The sequence below is a fragment of the Mya arenaria genome, chromosome 8, assembly GCF_026914265.1.
Source record: "Mya arenaria isolate MELC-2E11 chromosome 8, ASM2691426v1".
Lineage (NCBI taxonomy): Eukaryota > Metazoa > Mollusca > Bivalvia > Myida > Myidae > Mya > Mya arenaria.
Window position 1 is genome coordinate 1,243,318 of NC_069129.1, and position 21,772 is coordinate 1,265,089.

Consider the following 21,772-nt stretch of genomic DNA (forward strand, 5'->3'; position numbering starts at 1 on the left):
CACCAGCTATGAGTGAATGAATCCTTGGTCATGAGTAAATATGCACCAGCTGTGAGTGACTGTATCCGTGGTCAATGGTAAATATGCACTGGCTGTGAGTGAATGTATCCCTAGCCATGGTTAAATGTGCACTAGCTGTGAGTGAATGTATCCCTGGTCATAGGTAAATGTGTTCCAGCTGTGAGTGACTGTAACCGTGGTCAATGGTATATGTGCATCAGCTGTGAGTGAATGTATCCCTGGCAATGGTTAAATGTCACCATCTGTGAGTGAATGTATCCCTGGTCATGGGTGAATATGCACGAGCTGTGAGTGAATGTATCCCTGATTATGGGTAAATGTACACCAGCTGTTGGTGAATAAATCCCTGGTCATGGGTAAATGTGCACCGGCTGTGAGTAAATGTATCCCTGGTCATGAGTAAATGTTAACCAGCTGTGAGTGAATGTATTCCTGGTCATGGGTAAATGTACACCAGCTGTTGGTGAATGAATCCCTGGTCATGGGTAAATGTGCACCATCTGTGAGTGAATGTATCCCTGGCCATGGATAAATATGCACCATCTGTGAGTGAATGTATTCCTGGTCGTGGGTAAATGTACACCAGCTGTTGGTGAATAAATCCCTGGTCATGGGTAAATGTGCACCATCTGTGAGTGAATGTATCCCTGGCCATGGATAAAAATGCACCAGCTGTGAGTGAATGTATCCCTAGCCATGGTAAAATGTGCGCTAGCTGTGAGTGAATGTATCCCTGGTCATAGGTAAATGTGCTCCAGCTGTGAGTGACTGTAACCGTGGTCAATGGTAAATGTGCATCAGCTGTGAGTGAATGTATCCCTGGCAATGGTTAAATGTCACCATCTGTGAGTGAATGTATCCCTGGTCATGGGTGAATATGCACCAGCTGTGAGTGAATGTATCCCTGGTTATGGGTAAATGTACACCAGCTGTTGGTGAATAAATCCCTGGTCATGGGTAAAGGTGCACCATCTGTGAGTGAATGTATCCCTGGCCTTGGGTAAATATGCACCAGCTGTGAGTGACTGTATCCGTGGTCAATGGTAAATGTGCACAGGCTGTGAGTGAATGTATCCTTGGTCATGGGTAAATGTGCTCCAGCTGGGAGTGACTGTATCCGTGGCCAATGGTAAATGTGCACTAGCTGTGAGTGAATGTATCCCTGCCTATGGGTAAATTTGCTCCAGCTGGGAGTGAATGTATTCCTGGTTATGGTTAAATGTGCACCATCTGTGAGTGAATGTATCCCTGGTCATGGGTAAATGTGCACCGGCTGTGAGTGAATGTATCCCTGGTCATAGGTAAATGTACACCAACTGTTGGTGAATGTATCCCTGGCCATGGGTAAATATACACCAGCTGTGAGTGACTGTATCCGTGGTCAATGGTAAATGTGCACCGGCTGTGAGTGAATGTATCCCTGGCCATAGTTAAATGTGCACTAGCTGTGAGTGAATGTATCCCTGGTCATGGGTAAATGTGCACCAGCTGTAAGTGAATGTATTATCTCTGGTCATGGGTAAATGTGCACCAGTTGCGAGAGAATGTATCCCTGGTCATGGGTAAATGTGCTTCAGCTGTGAGTGAATGTATCCCTGGTCATAGGTAAATGTGCACCAGCTGTGAGTGAATGTATCCCTGGTCATGGGTAAATGTGCACCAGCTGTTGGTGAATGTATCCCTGGTCATGGGTAAATGTGCTCCATCTGTGAGTGAATGTATCCCTGGTCATGGGTAAATGTGCACCAGCTGTGAGTGAATGTATCCCTGGTCATGGGTAAATGTGCATCAGCTGTGAGTGAATGTATCCCTGGTCATGGGTAAATGTGCTCCATCTGTGAGTGAATGTATCCCTGGTCATGGGTAAATGTGCACCAGCTGTTATTGAATGTAACCCTGGCCATGGGTAAATGTGTACCAGCTGTGAGTGAATGTATCCCTGGTCATAGGTAAATGTGCACCAGCTGTGAGTGAATGTATCCCTGGTCATAGGTAAATGTGCACCAGCTGTGAGTGAATGTATCCCTGGTCATGGGTAAATGTGTACCAGCTGTGAGTGAATGTATCCCTGGTCATAGGTAAATGTGCACCAGCTGTGAGTGAATGTATCCCTGGTCATGGGTAAATGTGCTCCATCTGTGAGTGAATGGTTTCCTAGTTATGGGTAAATGTGCACCAGCTGTTATTGAATGTAACCCTGGCCATGGGTAAATGTGTACCAGCTGTGAGTGAATGTATCCCTGGTCATGGGTTAATGTGCACCGGCTGTGAGTGAATGTATCCCTGGTCATGGGTAAATGTGCACCGGCTGTGAGTGAATGTATCCCTGGTCATGGGTAAATGTGCTCTATCTGTGAGTGAATGTATCCCTGGTCATGGGTTAATGTGCACCGGCTGTGAGTGAATGTATCCCTGGTCATAGGTAAATGTGCTCCATCTGTGAGTGAATGTATCCCTGGTCATGGGTAAATGTGCTCCATCTGTGAGTGAATGTATCCCTAGTTATGGGTAAATGTGCACCAGCTGTTATTGAATGTAACCCTGGCCATGGGTAAATGTGTACCAGCTGTGAGTGAATGTATCCCTGGTCATGGGTTAATGTGCACCGGCTGTGAGTGAATGTATTCCTGGTCACGAATAAATGTGCCCCAGCTGTGAGTGAATGTATCCCTGGTCATGGGTAAATGTGCACCAGCTTTGAGTGAATGTATCCCTGGTCATGAGTAAATGTGCATCGGCTGTGAGTGAATGTATCCCTGGTCAAGGGTTAATATGCACCGGCTGTGGGTGACTGTATCCCTGGTCATGGGTAAATGTGCACCAGCTGTGAGTGAATGTATCCCTGGTCAAGGGTTAATGTGCACAAGCTGTTAGTGAATGTATCCTTGGTCATGGGTAAATGTGCACCAGCTGTTGGTGAATATATCCCTGGTCATGGTTAAATGTGCACCAACTGTGAGTGAATGTGTGGACCAGCTGTGAGTGAATGTATTCCTGGTCATGGGTAAATTTGCACCATCTGTGAGTGAATGTGTGGACCAGCTGTGAGTGAATGTGTGGACCAGCTGTGAGTGAATGTATCCCTGGTCATGGGTAAATGTGCACCAGCTGTGAGTGAATGTGTGGACCAGCTGTGAGTGAATGTATCCCTGGTCATGGGTAAATTTGCACCATCTGTGAGTGAATGTATCCTTGGTCATGGGTAAATGTGCACCAGCTGTTGGTGAATGTATCCCTGGTCATGGGTAAATGTGCACCAGCTGTGAGTGAATGTGTGGACCAGCTGTGAGTGAATGTATTCCTGGTCGTGGGTAAATGTGCACCAGCTGTTGGTGAATATATCCCTGGTCATGGGTAAATGTGCACCAGCTGTGAGTGAATGTATCTCTGGTCATGGGTAAATGTGTACCAGCTTTAAGTGAATATATCTCTGGTCATGGGTAAATGTGCACCAGCTGTGAGTGAATGTGTGGACCAGCTGTGAGTGAATGTATTCCTGGTCATGGGTAAATTTGCACCATCTGTGAGTGAATGTATCCTTGGTCATGGGTAAATGTGCACCAGTAGAGGGTTTATGTGCCTGGTCAAGAGTTTATGTGCCCATGGTCATGGTTTAATGTGTCCCCAGTCGTGGGTTAATGTGCACCTGTCGTGGGTTATTGTTTTCGAAATGTACATCATAAATATATACAAATAGCTTCAATAGAATAGACGCAAGCATTTTTACAGGAATTCTAGGGGAAAATGTATCCTATACACGGTAAATTACAGTATCTGTTTGACAAGGCCCAATTAGTGATATCTGTAAGGTTCCTCTGAATGCCCTTGCTAGTTAAAACACGTAGAAGTTTATCATCTTCATAATAACCCTGTGTGAACTTCACTGTGTTTTCTTATAATGTGATGCTTCATTATTAACTTATTGTGAATGGATTGAACATGTAATCCAAGCATTTATAGATAAACGATATTTGATAAATGAGGGTTTTTGTTTTGTTTGTCTTGCTTTGATGTTACATTCTTGCGCCAGTCGACACAAATGCCAGTGTCTTGCTACTGGGCTTGTCACTGTAGTTTTTATTATTCATATAATAATGATGATGATGCCATAGACACAAGATGTTATATTTACAATTTAATCATATAACTATAAATCAACTTGCAAAGCATTTGCTTTGTAGTTTACAGAACTACATAACATTTCACATTCATGATACAAACTTTAATACATCATCATGTTAACAACTTGAATGTTGTACATAGTTTTTCATTTCAAACAAACATAACCTTTTTTTACAAATCAGGAAGACCTAAATTTCAGCAAATTGGATATATCGCCTGACCATTGTGATTATCATTTATAATAAAATTTTGGCAATTCATGGAAGGATCATTACTTTGAATATTGAACTCAGTTGAGATATTATGCCATTTAGCATTGCTGCCAAGTTTGGTAAAGATTTAAGTAGAAATATTCAAGAAAGGTCATGGAATGAAAGTGTGAATGATGACTCTGAAGTCGCTGGACAACATGACCCCTACAAGCTTGCCATGCTACACAAGCAATACAATCTACGGTCCAACATCAGGGTGTTTGAACATGTTCCCTACATGCTTGCCATGCTACACAAGCGATACAATCTACAGTCCAACATCAGTGTGTTTGAACATGTTCCCTACAAGCTTGCGATGCTACACAAGCGATACAATCTACAGTCCAACATCAGTGTGTTTGAACATGTTCCCTACAAGCTTGCCATGCTACACAAGCGATACAATTTACAGTCCAACATCAGTGTGTTTGAACATGTTCCCTACAAGCTTGCGATGCTACACAAGCGATACAATCTACAGTCCAACATCAGTGTGTTTGAACATGTTCCCTACAAGCTCGCCATGCTACACAAGCGATACAATCTACAGTCCAACATCAGTGTGTTTGAACATGTTCCCTACAAGCTAGCAATGCTACACAAGCGATACAATCTACAGTCCAACATCAGTGTGTTTGAACATGTTCCCTACAAGCTTGCCATGCTACACAAGCGATACAATCTACAGTCCAACATCAGTGTGTTTGAACATGTTCCCTACACCCTCGCCATGCTACACAAGCGATACAATCTACAGTCCAACATCAGTGTGTTTGAACTTGTTCCCTACAAGCTTGCCATGCTACACAAGCGATACAATCTACAGTCCAACATCAGTGTGTTTGAACATGTTCCCTACAAGCTTGCCATGCTACACAAGCGATACAATCTACAGTCCAACATCAGTGTGTTTGAACATGTTCCCTACAAGCTTGCCATGCTACACAAGCGATACAATCTACGGTCCAACATCAGTGTGTTTGAACATGTTCCCTACAAGCTTGCCATGCTACACAAGCGATACAATCTACAGTCCAACATCAGTGTGTTTGAACATGTTCCCTACAAGCTCGCCATGCTACACAAGCGATACAATCTACAGTCCAACATCAGGGTGTTTGAATGAGATCCTTCAACAACACCACTTTATACATTTCAACATCGGGCAAAATAATAATTGTTTTAGAAGTGAAATCTTAAATCATATTTTTTTCATATAAACAACAACAAGCAGCACCCAGTTAGGATAGTTACATGTTCAATTATCCTCAAATGCAATATTTTAAACGCAATTGACCAGTTGCACCGTATCTGCGTACATACAAGTACATTGGCACAGATATCCCAACATGTTCATAAGAATTATTTAAAAGTTTAGCATAGATTTTGTACCATATTTTGACAGAAATGTACATCGACACAAAACATTTATCCAGTTCATAAATAAGAGAGTTAATCACAAGTCTATAGTGAGGTCACAAGTAGTCGATAGTGTGGTCACTAGTAGTTGATAGTGAGGTCACTAGGAGTTGGTAGTGAGGTCACTAGGAGTCCCTAGTGAGGTCATTTCTCTCCTTAAACTGCTGTTGCACTGCCTTATCCAGGGCCACTAAGAATTCCTGTAGTGTGGCTTCTGATTTCTGAAATTGACAATTTCACACACAATACAAACATAATGAACAAGATCTGGTATAACGTATTTGAAGGGGGTGAAATTTGAAAGCATATTATTTAGTATATAACCAAGAATCTGACAATATTTAAGGCTTAAAAAATGTGGACATATGGACAGACATGATGATAAATATAAGGCACCCGCGTGTTAAGCAGGGTCCAAAAGTAAAGATCACTAAGACAACTATTTTTTTAAATAAGAGTATTGTGACCAAAACCCAATGACTGTCTATAGCTTTAGTCTAACAAGGGGCAGTACTCAACAAGTACTGAAGCAAGATTTATGGGTCATGCTAAATATGATGTGAATATTGTCTGTGGCAACATTTGTACAAAATTTCATTTGAAAACCATGAGTGGTTTTTGTGTTATGGCAAGGTTAAATTGTTCCGAAGCCAAAGCAAGAGACAACGGCACTGATTACAGTATAAAACGTTCGAAAAGAAGTGTCAGAAACACTTAGTGCCTAGATAGAACAATTAAAGAAATTGAGTCGAATGGGTTTCACTGAAGGTAAATGTGCCACAGAAATGTCAATAATGTAGACACCTGTTATACAACTGAGTAGAAAAACATTTCTTCATTTCGTGAGTGACAAACATCTTAATAATGGCAAATTATGGACTGAAAAATAAATTGGAACGTGTCAAAAAGATTTGATAGACAGACGGAAACATTTTTATCCTATGGATAAAAAATCATCAGTAGTCTTCAACAGCAAAACTGACTAGGTTGAGAGGGTTGCTGTGACCTTCACATTGAAGGTAATGACACTGGTCTTGTGCGTGACATGTCCCCATCTATGTTGATAATTTCTGGCAATTTATTTTAAAATCAAACAGTGAATGACAAAGATATGGACCAGACACGAAATATCATCAATAATGCTTACACAGCAAACCATACAATCTTAGAAGGTTGCTGTGACCTTAAACTTGAAAGTAGGACACAGATCTTGTGTGCGACACATCTCAATACTTTGGTGGTCACTTTAAAAATATGATATTTTATGACAAAAATATGGACCAGACACAGGGATTTTCTTTCAATGCCGGTGCCTTTCAAATTGGTAGGAAAAAAATCAATTTTGGGAAAATACTAAAACCTGTCAAAATACCTGATATAAAAGCAACAAGACGCCATGAAACAAACCGGATTTTTTATTTGATGATGCAATTTTGCAAACCCAGAATTTGAGCTAGTGACCTAGTACTTTTAACCAAAAAGACCCATATTTATTCTTATCGGAGATATCGTTCATACAAATAACCTGATCAACAGAAACTATTCCATTTGTGTGAGGAAAAAATGAACATTTTTTAAATAAATCAGCTTTTCCAATACGATCTGTCCAAGAGACCTAGTTTTTGACCCTAGATGACACACTTTATTATTTCATGTACACAAATATTTCTAAAGTTGATTAAAATTTAAATTTTTGAAAAATATGGGTAGGAATGAAATTCATGATTGGGATGTGTGTTTATTAAATAGCATTTGAAATTAATTGTTGTCTGATATTGAAAGGTTTGGTAAGCATACATTTTTTTTATGACATCAGGAAAGTATTTCCTAAGATTTGACCTAGTGACCTAGTTTTTGATCTGAGGTGACCCATATTCACAAATGTTTAAGACAACATGTAGAGAAATATTCTTACCAAGTTTCATAAAGATTTGACAAAAATTGTTGAATTTATGAAGTGGAAAGATTTTCCTTAGATTTGACCTAGTGACCTAGAATTTGACCCAGGATGACCGATATAAAAAATAAGCAAGATATTATGCAGACAAATATTCTGACCATGTTTCTTTAAGATTTGATAAAAATTGTTGAATTTATTACTGTGAAATATTTCTTTTAAAGATTTGACCTGGTGACCTAGGTTTTGACCCGAGATGACCCATATTCATATATATTCAAGATAACATGCCGTCAAATAGTCTGACCAAGTTTGATAACCATTGGATAAAAACTCTAGATTTTATTACATAAAAAAGAAAAATTTAACGCAGAATTGTTAACGCACACCCGAACGCCCGGTTTTCGCCATTCTATAACCCGTAATTTTTACATGAAAAATCCGGCTAAAAATACATGTCTTGTCAAATACATTAACTGTACTTTTTTTATTCATTCATAGAAACTCTGTGTACTGCATTGGAATATTTACTGAGAAAAATTGGACACTTTTTCACAAGGGGAAACAGGCTTTACAAGGCAGAAAAGTTTACCCAGAGAAATCACAGACATATGTAGTGGTTAATACTATATAGAGTTTGTGTTACTTCAACAAGAGCAGCAAAGGCAGATGCTTTCTCAGTTGTTGTTGTTCACAAGTGGCAAAACTCAACAACCATTGAAGACTGAATTATGGATTTATTTGAATATTTTGAACTGTTTTTGAATTCTGGGCAAGGTTAAAGTTGTGCAAGAAAATGACACCAAGGCTATCACAATATCCGGCCCGAATATCACGAAAATACTCAAGTCATACCTCAATATCAGACTCGACTCATTTTACCACATAAACGCATAGAATGATTCAAAATCATGCATGTTTTATGCTTTTTGATAACAAACTTTCTTAATGAAATGTGTTGTTAAAAAAGATTTGCCAATATTTCAAAGATTAAAATATTTTAGAGCAAAAAACTTACTTCAGTAATGTTAAAAAATAAATGAATTGTACTCATATACTGTTTTGGCTGTAGAATATTTTTCTAGTGGAATTTTGACTGAAGGTTTAAATCAACATATTCTATCATACATGTAGTATGCGCTCTTAAGGGTTAAAAACCGTACATGTTCTTAATAACTTTTGATGTAATATGGTTAATTGAGTTGAGATTGAGATTGTGATTTAACTTAAGCAAAGTTTTTTGGTGATATTGACGCCAGGACTTTTTCTTTGAAACATGGACAAAAAATGACTGCAACTAAACTACTCTAAACTATTACCTGTATGAACATAGAGTGAGCAATGAAAGGCAACTTCCGGAGTGTACGGCCACTCAAACCATAACTTTTACTGAAAAGGAATAAAAATTTCTGGTATAAATTAATTACGTCTGAAGCCTTACAATCTGAAAGTTTTCAATTCTATGACTTGAAAAGGTATATACTATATGGGTAATAGGAACAGCAAGTTTACTTCTTGAGTTTGTATAGAGAAATTCCACGTAAACTTAAGAGAGGTAAACAATTTAAAGCCAAGATCCCTGCTTCAATAAAGATCGAAAATAATGAACTTATTGTCAATTGTGACTCTCCCAAAGATACACAGTAAGATTTTTACGTCTTTAATTAAACAGCCCCTAGAAGACCAACTCACAATACACATATATATTTACAAGGTTAATCAAATAACAGGTTAGATTTTTTACCAACAAACTGCATGAATAACAATTTCATGACATTGGTGTTTGTTTTTTTCACATAAAAATTATGTCAGTTTCATTCGCTTGGCACATGATGTCAGGTCAGTTCTACTAAACACATTGAAACTTTAAAATGAGAGGAGATATTTTGAAAGGTGAAAATGTTTAAACAGCTTTTTAATTTAATTTGAAGGTTTTTACTTTTACAAATTGTCTTGCAAACTCACACAGCAATCTCCCTGAGCTGTAGGCTATCCTTGCTGACATTATTCTCCACAAATCGCATGAACTCCAGGGACCTCATGTCCAGCACGCTCTGCCCCGATGTCAATATGCGGCACTGTTAATGAAGAACAAGCTTAAGGTACATCATATTTTAGTTGGTTGATCTGTGGGGTTGTATATCATTGAGCAGATTGGTTCAAGTCCACATTGTGATATGGAAGAGAGGTGAAAATGGTACATGCATACATGTGTGTCTGTGTGTACCGGATGATAGTGAAATCTTTCATGATCAACCATGTTTAAATAATGACATACTAAACACCCCTAAAATGTATGTTTTAAATTACAGTGCAGTATTTTCAGCTTGGGATCTTAGGATGCAAATGGAAGACAAATAATGGTCCCAGGTACAGGTAATTCTACAGGATCCAAATATCATGGTTATACTGAATAAGATTATTTAAGGGTCCCAGCGATGCACAGAAGTTGAAAATGGGGGTCCCTAGCAAGAATTTAGCATCCCGTCCTGAAATTTTCAGCACCAGGTCTATTTAAATTTGGCCCAATGCTAAAGACTTATTCATGTCAAAATTAAACAATGATTTTTTCTCCAAAGTCTACGATCTCACCTTAGTAAGTTCTAGAATACAGGATCTATAGATGGAGTATATAGCCGAGGGTGATGGTGGACCAATATACTGCTTGATGTCAGCTCTGTCTACAAACGCCAGGTCTATAGCCCCTGTCACATTGGAAGTGGTCAGGATTATCACATTGGGGTACCTGTAGGAATAACAAAAAACCTGACATAACACATTGCATCTTGTTACTCATAATTTTTAAACAAATGTGAAAATATACAAGTAGGAAAACCCTTCCAAGATTGATAAGAATACTGATGGATAAAAGAAACTTATATGTTTTCCACAAAGTTAAATTAAGAGCACCCATTTTGACCAAGTGTGACCTTGACCTTTAACCAACAGCCATGAGTGTTGGTGGTTACTCACAGTCTTGACATGATGAAAATGTGTTCCAAATACTTTTGAATTCTTCAAATTCATGACCAAGTAACAGTCTGAACAAGAAAAAGAACAAGGAATTTGAGCCATGACCGTAAATAAAGACAGGCTTTTCATGTATACTCAACAGACATTTTGGCTGGGAAATTTTACTTGGCACACACTCCATGCCAGATAAGTCACATGCAACAATGTGGCTTTTTTCCCCACTTAATACATATTTGTTAATGTAAATTTAAGAGAGGACACTGTAAATACAGCTTTTGCCAATTCAAGGGTCATAACTCTATGAAAACTGGGGCGACATGGCTGGTTTTTAAACCTTACTGAGATATTCAGCCATTACACATTCAGACCAAATTTGGTGATGATTGGACAAGAATTCTAAATTTTTTAGTAAAGACAAGGTAATTTTTATAATTAAAGGGTGAAGACTTTTGAGTAACTCATGAAATATGACTGGTTATCAAATTTGTCAGCGATATAATATTTAAACAAATTCTGACTCAAACTGGTGATGATTGACAAAGGCTTCTATAATTTTTGATGAGGCAAAACAGATTTTAGGTAATTTCTATAATTAAAGGGTGATTACTCTTGAGTGACTAGAGCAACATGGCTGGTTATCGAACTTCTTCAAGGTATAATGCCCTTAACATTCTGACCAAAACTAGTGATAATTGGACTAAGTTTTTTTAGTAACAGTTATTGTTCAGACAAAACAAATTTCAGGTAATTTCTAAAGATGTACTCGAGTACTCGATCAATCATCTGAGTATCAAATCATTACTCAAGTACTCGGGAATTTTTTTTTTTTTTTTTTTTTTAATAAAATTCACCAAATTCACAATTAACAGACGTTAAGTATCAGATCTTTCATGTTTCCAAGTCGACAAATTACGGTCCCTCTAATCCCCGCTTTGTACACAATGGACCCTAATAAATTATTTGACAGTTGTTGTGATGGTTGCAAACTGTCAACAAAGGGCCCTACTTTGCAAATAGCACTGATGTAAATTAGCGAAATTTTGATAGCTGTACATCTTTTATAGAATTATATTGTTTACCAATTAGTGTGTTTTCACTAAACAATGGACGTTGACGAGCGAATTAGTAACGACTGTTACGTGAAATGATTCCTGAATGGGCAATGATTATCACAAATGATTGGTGGATATAATAATCATGGAAAATGAATATTAATGAGGAAAAGAACAATATTTCATTATGAAAAACTGTCATTTTAAAAAGTATTTTGTAGAGTAAACAATTTTCGTTTATAGTAATTCTGAATGTAGTTCATTATTGAGTGTAGTCTTGATCATCCCGACGCTCGAATATGATCCGAGTTTAACTTTCCATTTATAATATAGTACATTTGTTCGTATAAAATGAAATGAAAACGACAAATTAAAAGCATGAACCAATATTTGTTTTCTTTTTATTGATTTCTCTGTTAAGGTACATAATTACAGTCTTATTTAAAGATGAAATGGCCAATATTACGACCAACGCACAATGTTCATGACCGATACATGTATACACGAACTTGTCTTTCCCGAAAACCAATTCAAGTTATCTGAGTAATCGAGTTCCCGAGTACTCAATCGGAAGATTGTCCGAGTACTCCAGTATCAATTTTATTACTCGTTGCCATCCCTAGTAATTTCTATAAATAAAGGGTGATAACTTTCGAGAGACTAAAGCGAAATGGCTGGTTATCAAACTTGTTCAACAAATTATGACTGTACAGATAGTGACCAAATTTGATGATGATTGGACAAAGACTTCTAAAGAAATTTATCGTACAATATACTTACTTTCACACATGCCCTTGGGTCAAATTTAAATCAATTTAGACTTGGACTACACACACAGGGTAGATATTACCATTCTGTAAGGACAAATACAGAATACATGTACTTATCATGTTGTACATACTTTTTGATCTGGTCAATCTGAGTGAGAACAGCATTGACCACCCTGATAGCATCTGACGGCTCATTGCCTGACATGGCACCTTTACGGGCAGCTGTCAAACTTTCAACCTGGTAGAGAAAGCAAAATAATTCATACCTAACAAACATTTATTTTGCATGAAATAAGGTTTTCATTCCTCACTGAAAACAATTTATAACAATTTGAAATTTTAGGCTATAAGTATATGTCATGTGTTTCCGGAGAAAATAGAAAATTCAGAGAGAGGGCCAGTGGGAAAGTCGGAAATGAGGCTTGCACAGTGACCTGCTAGCAACATGCCTTAGTGTTGGAATTTTACTTCCATACCGGAAACTCATGATTAGTTCTTTTCTTGCATACCATAATCTTTCACTTTACAATCACAGTTTTCCACATACTTCACCAAAAAGAGTTTGCACCTTGTTTACTGGTGTCATAACTCGCAGTAGTTTGACATTTTCCATAATCAACAAATCATTTTGCAATGGCAGGTTTTTTTAAATAATGATTCAATATTTGGTTTTGTTTCTTTGAAATGTCTTAATTTATATTGCATGAAACTATTCATTTAGATATTTTAATGGGCCCAATGGTGTGCACAACCTATCTACCCAAAAGGATTGAAGATTGATTTTTCTAGTACTGGTCAAATGACTTGCAACACTTCACCAGCATGAAAGATTATGTTATCTTTGCTTGACAAATACAGTCAGGACTTAGACCACTATAGAAAACTCCATGACCAACAGTAAAGGTGAAATGATAAGATTCTAAGTACTTCTTTATTTCAATCCCTTAGAACCTTTCCTTTATCAACCCATCCAATGAATGCTGGTACCTCTCACCTCATCAATAAGGACACAGACCAGGGCGTCAGGCTCATCAATGAGTTCCTGTATTTTCTGGAACATCTTCATCACCAGTTTCCCACTCTGTAACACAAATATTTCAAGTTGATCTCAATTGTTTTCAATTGAGGTTTTCCTATTTAAGCTGATATAAATGATGCATAAGTCTCTTTCATTAGTAGTAATTGGTAATGGTGTAAGTATTAAGTGGCCAAAAGTAAGAGGCTCAATACCATACTCAACATGTAAATTCACTTGGTCAAAATTTTCCAATAGTGATGGGGCAAAATGCCAACATGCCTCTGTACAGTCAGGGTAAAAAAATGCATGATGCTGACACCTACAACAACACCATTGTTATGACAATACCTCAACCTTTTTTTTCAAAAACAACAACAGACAAGCTAAAAATGTGCCCTAAAATAATATACAGTGAAGTACAACTTGAAAATAATATAAGTACAATTCCCTGGCCAATGCCCATCAAATTGATCTCAACCATTACCATACCTCAGAGAACCAGCACATCAAACTGATCTAAACAGTGACCATACCTCAGAGAACAAGCCCATCAAATTGATCTGAACCATTACCATACCTCAGACAACAAGCCCATCAAACTGATCTAAACAGTGACCATACCTCAGAGAACCACCACATCAAACTGATCTAAACAGTGACCATACCTCAGAGAACAAGCCCATCAAACTGATCTAAACAGTGACCATACCTCAGACAACAAGCCCATCAAACTGATCTAAACAGTGACCATACCTCAGAGAACCACCACATCAAACTGATCTAAACAGTGACCATACCTCAGAGAACAAGCCCATCAAACTGATCTAAACAGTGACCATACCTCAGAGAACAAGCCCATCAAACTGATCTAAACAGTGACCATACCTCAGAGAACAAGTCCATCATCATTACTGTGAACATACCTCAGATAATAACACATTAAACTGGGCTTAACTGTGACCATATCTTAGAGAAAAACACATCAAACTGATTTAAACTATGACTATACATGTACCTCAGAGAACCACTTGGAGAAGAGACTATGACTGTTGATCTCCACAAGCTGCCCATAGGTGAACCTGTCCGAGAGGCGGATACAGAGCTTCTGGGCCAGGGCCTTACACAGGGACGTCTTTCCTGTTCCCGGAGGACCTGAAGAGATAAACAGGAACAGTTATATGGATAAGAACTGACATCTTGTTATATTAGCCTGCCCAAATGCCACAGACTATAAGGAGATATTATCTATTGTGGAAGGTTTTCATTTGATGAGGTCCTTTTTATGGTTTTTAGCTATTTTGCGAGGTTTTATATTTGACATCAATATTCAAGATTAAGAAGCTATCTATGGTTAAAGTGACACTCTTATTCAAAATCAATACATACACATGTATAACATACATCAATTTTGACTGATTAACCTTTAACTACTAGTTTACTTAATAATGCATTTATGGAAAATATTAATTACTGATAATAAGATTGTAACAGTGTATTTAATAGCTGAAAGTGCAAAAAATATTAAATGATTGGTGAATGCTCAAACATTTACTGTAGTCTGCTAGTCTCATAAGGAAAATACCATTTTTTATTCGTATTTCTTTCAAATTCAACTCAGTATCCTCCATTGTTTTTGACATTTATTCATCTTGTTCAGAATATTAAAACAATATTATTAATTGTGGTAAATCTTATTTGGGAGTAAGAGTGCAGCTTTAATAAATATGCTGTTAGGACAATCTGATCAATAAGCAAACAATTGTGAATCTACAGTATTCCGGGCCTGAAGCAAACATTGATCAAATTGACTTAAACAGTGGTAGAGTCAGTTAATAATTACATGAAAATGTGAAGGAAATATAACTTATGTCTGATATTCAAGTAAATAATTCTTGTGTTTGCACTTTGTCATGTAGAAAAAACAATATCTGGTCACAATAGCCAAAGAGAAAATCAATGCAAATGTTTTGCATCCGTGAAGAAAAAAGCAAAGCTTTATCAGTGTGCATAAAATGAGAAAGTGATTTTAGCAGAATCTGAATGTCTTGAAGATGTATACATGTAAACTAATGAAAAACAATTCATACTAATATAATATGAGCTTGCTTCATGGAAAAACATCTGTTCCAAAAAAGAAACAATAATATTTGGATGAGTTGTTGAGCTCTCAATGCCACATTATGACTTGTGCCACATATCATACAGTTCTTACGTTCAATTGTGCATTATTTTGCTATATTTTTGAGTAATTGATTGTCAAAATTAGCTTAACTAATGATACAGTTTATTTTGCAATATCTGCATTATACAACAAACAATTATAAACATACCTTGATACATTCTGTGTCTCTGAATCTGTATCACATAAAAGCTCACTAACCATACACAAATCTACCTCCTCAAATGTTACTAAATGAAGGATACAGCGTGGATTTAGGGCACCAGCAGGCTTTAATACTTTTTAAACAAAGTTATTTTTATTTTATCAGAAGCACTTATTTGTAGGAATAAAAAAAAGAAATTGTACATACGTCAGTTTATTCATTTGGTTTCAACACTTCTTCGTGCATGCATAGATATACCACCCACGTGCCCTAGAGTCTCACCACATGCAATATGGACTTTACATGAGCAGTGCAATATGGGATTTTCACAAGCAATTCAAAGACATACAAGCCCACAGATCCAGGGAATGAATGCCATATTTCCCATTACTCACCATGCAATAATATCACTTTATTCCAAGAGATGATGTTGCTATCAACTTTTCTATCCGTAAACAACAGAGTTGTTGCTGCGTAACTAAGTAACTGAAAAAAAACAAATACATAATTTATCATTATCATTGGACTTAGTTGTATTTCAAGACTTTGTTTGTAAAAATCTTTCTTTTTACCTAAGTAAGAGGTTTAAAAGCTTGAATGGAATTTCAGATTTCAGCTGAGAAGTTACCGTAAAAGGTTCAGAAAGAAAACATTTCTTTCAACAACTTATGCTGTGTGAATAAGTGGAATGATAACTAACATAGGAAGCATACAATAATATTGGTGGTTACAAAAATGGGAATCTTTATGAAATATTTATAAAAGAATACAATTATTATATTAGTTCCAATGTAAATCTATAACACATTTATTAAGAACATTGTAAAATTCAGCCAGCAATGGGCCGCTACTTATTAACACTAATCTCGGGATCAAATTCACAAAAAAAATTCACATGATCTTAACTTGGGTATAAAATTGAGACTGTTCCATTTCTCAAATAAATATAAGTTTTCTGATAGCTGTTGGAAACTTGTACAATCTCCATCCACATTCAGAGTAAATTGTAAGGGTCAAGGAGTAGTCGTTCTAACAAGATGTAGTTGTGCGGGGTATATTTGATTATTAATCTATTATATAGATGCTAATGAGTGTGAGTTAGCATTTGATGAAATGAAAAACTAATTATTAGATTTTTGCATTTTTACTGCCTTTATTACACAGTGTCACTGAATGTTAGTCCAAATATTCTCACCATTTCTCCAAATAAGGTTTGGTGCAGCTTTCTTGTAATGAATTGAAAAACTGTCAGATTTGATAAAATTTACTATTTTTTTAAACCAGGTTACCAGACATTGCTTACAATAGCTATCATACAGTAATTGTGATGAAAACCCCTAGATGCCCCCTGGACTCAGAAATAGTTAAATGTCAGGTTGTAGAGTTAACAATGAAATGTTAAAGAAATGGCAGGTGTGAAACAGCCAATCTTAACCAATATTCCTAAGTTTCAAAAGTGAAGGTGGAATAGTTTTGGGTCTACATGCAATACAAAACTAGAAATGTGTCCATAGGACACGGATGCCCCCACTTCGATTTTTTGTCACAGAAAATAAGCCATAATGATTATTCAGGATAATCTGCACAAGGGCAAATCCTTTTCAAAAATTAGATCGGATAAGATATTTTTTAAGTATTGTTGGGAAATAAAGGGCCCTAACTCCTAAATGATTTAAGCGAATTCCATGGCTATCGAACTTGATCAAGGTATTATGGTCACAAACATGTGTTAAAAGTTTGGTGAGGATTGGACAAACAGTTTTCAAGAATTAGATAGGAAACAATCTTCGGGACGTATTTTTCAAGTCTTTTTTTGCAAATAAAGGGCCGTAACTCCTAAATGATTAAAGCGATTTCCATGGCTATCGAACTTGATCAAGATATTATGGTCACAATCATGTATGTAAAGTTTGGTGAGGATTGGACACATACTTTTCAAGAATTAGATTGGAAACATATATTTTTGAAGTATTTTTGGCAAAAAAGGGCCGTAACTCCTAAATGACTAAAGCGATTTCCATGACTATCGAACTTGATCAAGATATTATGGTCACAAACATGTCTTTAATGTTTGGTGAGGATTGGACAAACGGTTTTCAAGAATTAGATCGGAAACAATCTTCGGGACGTACGTACGTACGTACAGACAGACAGACGTACGTACGGACAAGGGCAACCCTATATGCCGCCACTTTGTGGGGGCATAAAAAAATCCAAACATTAAAAACTAACTAAAGAGCTTTAACTTGTTGGACCAAGCGAAATTTAAAAGAAATGGCAGATGCGCAACAGACACATGCTGACAACATTTCTATGAGTTTTATTTTGTGATCAGACGTGATCTAACATATGCAACTCCTATATAGCCCCCAGACATATGTTGCTTGGGGTATTATGATTGCAAACTTAAAACCAGACAGATTTTCTATTTAAAAAAAAAAAGAGAAAAAAATTACAGCTCAAATTTTACTGGCATGGACTGATGGGACAGTATTTTTTTCTAACTTTGCAATACCCTAGTTTTAATATCCTCATCGAAGACAAGGCTGTCCCAGAGGCCATGGAAGTCCCGTGAGGGTAGGATCCAGTGGTTGGCGGCCGCGAGATCTTCTTCATCCAGTTCCTCTGTACCCGGCCCATCCTCCTGCAGCTGGTATACATGGTAATGGAACACACTCTCACTCACGCTGATTGTCTGTGGATGCAAGAAATGTGTAGAATAGAATAAATACTAATTGTAGCCCAGACTCTGAGCTTAAAGTCATGAGTTTGCAAAATCAACCAGTAGTCAAGTGTATGTGACTACCAGAATTTGACCTTTGACTCATACTCAAGCTGTCAGATGTTTTAGTTTAAAGGAAAACAAATATGAAACCGAATCAAATTGTGAACAGTATTGACTTTCTTCATTGTTTGAAGATATTTGAACTCACAGATGAAATTACTGAAACTTTTGCTGTCGATCAAAATGAAATTTGCACATGCACCACCACATCATGGTTACATGCACTTCAATGTGAATAGACATAAAACAATGGAAATTATACATGATTGAAGTATTACCTCGTGCTGAGATAACTTTATATCTGATATTTCAATCTTGGACACATGCTGCTTGAGGAAAGGGTCATCATATTCTGTAATCACCAGGTCCCTGTTTGACAGCTGTTTTCCTTGCAAGTAATTCTTAACATGTGTTGATATGTCTTTGTTTCTTGCTGTACTGCAAAAGCAATTTTCAAAGTTCTTAAAAAGTTTTGAATGTTAGATATAATTGATTATTCTATACCTAATTTATACATCCAATCATAGATGCTCTTTTGAACCACCTGACCGTACAATATATTTCCGTAGTGGGATGCACGCGCATACAAAAATCCCATATTTTTAACGTATTGTACGAATCAAAGGTCCCATGTTAAACCTATGATAAAGACCGAAACCCGTGAAAAGGTTCCGAATGAAAATCCGAATCAACAAGCGCTCTAAATAAAGCGTTATGCTTCTGTTATTATTGGATCAATATTGTCGTTTGTAAACACGGACATCATTAGTATTATTATAATCATCATTGCTATTATTATTATTTATTATTATTATTATTATTATTATTATTTAACATTTTCTGTACAATACAGAATATATTTGGGGTTATATTTATAGGTATAGAATAAAAAGGTCATTTAACATTGTTTAGTACAATACGGAATATATTTGGACTACAACACATCTTGGAAATCCATATTGGACGCGCCTAGCTGAGTGTGTACTCTTCCAAATATATATCAATATTGTACAGAACAATGTTAAATAACCTATAAATATTTCATAACATTTCAAATCTAAAGGGAAACTCAAAGCAGCAATTTACAAGATAACACACCAAAATTTCTAATCCTGAACAATTATTTAAGAATCTGAATCAGGTCCAAGCAGGGTTTATGGGTAGAGGTCCCTGTTAATAAAGTCTTAAATGCCAACAACATCACCTTCACGTAGTCCCTACTATTTTCTGTGCCTATGTCTTAGACTAGTAAAAGTATAAAGCAAACATATAAACATACACTCAGTCATACAGCAATATGATGTTGATCAGCAGTATTATTATGTTTCAAATAAATAAAGAGCAAAAGATTTCCATTCATGCCATTGTTACCAGGCCACAATAGTGCACGTATACTATATATAGGGAACTTTTTTTAACATTTGGATATTTATTTTAATCCCTGAACGCCACAAATCGACTGATTCATACCAATGTAAAATATATTCTTCAACTGTAACTCTACAATTTTTAACACTGCATTGTTAAATAAAACTACAAAAGTTACTCATTATTTTTAGCCAATGCATTTCTTTTATTATGCACCAGTCAATTGTAACCACAGCCCCCAAGGTCCGGGGGTATACCCTGGGGTGCGGGGGCATTTGGCGGGGATTTCACCAGCAGTTCGTCCTGGCAGGGCGGGAATTTTACCCGGGCTTGGCTGGACCGAAAGTCAAAGTCCCTGCTATTCTCCCAGACCTAGGGGGCTGTGGTTACAATTGACTGGTGCATTACACTTAAGTGTTTTATGAAACACAAGTTCAGATCGATCTTCCAACATAGCATCGCCAATTTCTTTACTATCTAGCTGGTACCTGTTATCTTTCCGCTCGATATACTTTGCGCTGGGATGTCATTCATTGCTAGGAAAACAAGTGGGATATGGACGCGTAGAGTCACCAAAACAAAAATCATCAAAGACTCCGAAGCGGCTGTTTATATGGACTATGCCATGTATGATGGCAGTTTAACACTTGTCTGTCAAACCAGATACATGTCAAGATTTTCACAAGCCTCATCACTGTCAGATATTGAACATGAGTCCAAGTATGTTTTATGCCAAGCACCAGGTACATGCATGCTACTAGGATTATTTTGTTAATGTATGACAGCATGATGTGGTCTAGATCCAGGATTTGGACCTTCCACATCCTATGCAGACACTCTACCACTGAGCTATCAGGGCGGTGTCATTGAGTGATATAAAAAATATACACTCATATCAACTCACCTGTGTGGGTCTTGACACACTTCTACGTGATAAATGGTATCAGATGACCTTTTCATATCATAGTCTGCGGATGAAGGGTCCATACCGAGTTGAGGAGGAGTAATGGAAACGAAATGCGTTGAAAGGAATCAATATCAATCATTTATAGCTTGTTAGCTATCATTTTAATTTGGATGTGTCGTTGGTCTGCCAAACTTTGATTATTTTAACAAAAAAGACCGCAGAAGTTTACTGACAGCAAGCTAGCAGCCAATAACAGCAGCCAATAAGTACAGCAGCCAATAAGGGACTTAGCAGCCAATAAGTACTTTTACCACGAAACACGAAATGTGAAAGGAATCTACTATTTTCCAGCAGCCAATAAGAACACCTGCCACACAACAACAATGTTTCAAAGAAAATATCATTAACGCAAATGGTTTATATAAATAAAACACGATGAAACATAATCAAAAAGAACCAGTTCGAACAAAAGTAAACCATAAAATTAATATGTACTACAGTACTCAGTAGAGGCTACCCGCGGCTAAATAGTATCCGGGATAACCAGCTAATATGTTGATAACACATGGGGGAATAATTTAAATTGGATTTATTTTTGGCCCCAGATAACATAAACATTTAAAATATTACATCAGCTTTTTAAAATATTATTACTGGCACAGTTTACCCCCATTCCCCCAATAAATACTGTACTTTATAATATTTGGTATTTGGTTTTTAATCCGAAACACCCGCTATATTAAGTAAAAATATGTATAATATGAATAGCGTTCTCGTAAAATTTGGTATCAAAATATTTAACCAACATTCTTCAATCGTTTTACTATGAGTTGCATTCTGGTTGTTTAGTCAGTATTTATATAAG

General features: G+C 36.8%; 1 protein-coding gene across 1 annotated transcript; it reads right to left on the bottom strand.

The window, feature by feature from the left end:
* Nucleotides 1-4,149: 4,149 nt before the first annotated feature.
* Nucleotides 4,150-21,157, bottom strand: LOC128243519 (pachytene checkpoint protein 2 homolog). Its single transcript, XM_052961336.1, has 11 exons — nucleotides 20,905-21,157; nucleotides 18,911-19,070; nucleotides 18,363-18,542; nucleotides 16,243-16,333; nucleotides 14,539-14,675; nucleotides 13,500-13,586; nucleotides 12,637-12,743; nucleotides 10,303-10,456; nucleotides 9,676-9,788; nucleotides 9,030-9,099; nucleotides 4,150-6,034 (listed from the first exon to the last, which is right to left on the bottom strand). The coding sequence occupies exons 1-11, from the start codon at nucleotides 20,985-20,987 to the stop codon at nucleotides 5,939-5,941; spliced, it is 1,278 nt and encodes a 425-aa protein (XP_052817296.1). The 5' UTR covers nucleotides 20,988-21,157; the 3' UTR covers nucleotides 4,150-5,938.
* Between the last annotated feature and the right edge of the window lie 615 nt (nucleotides 21,158-21,772).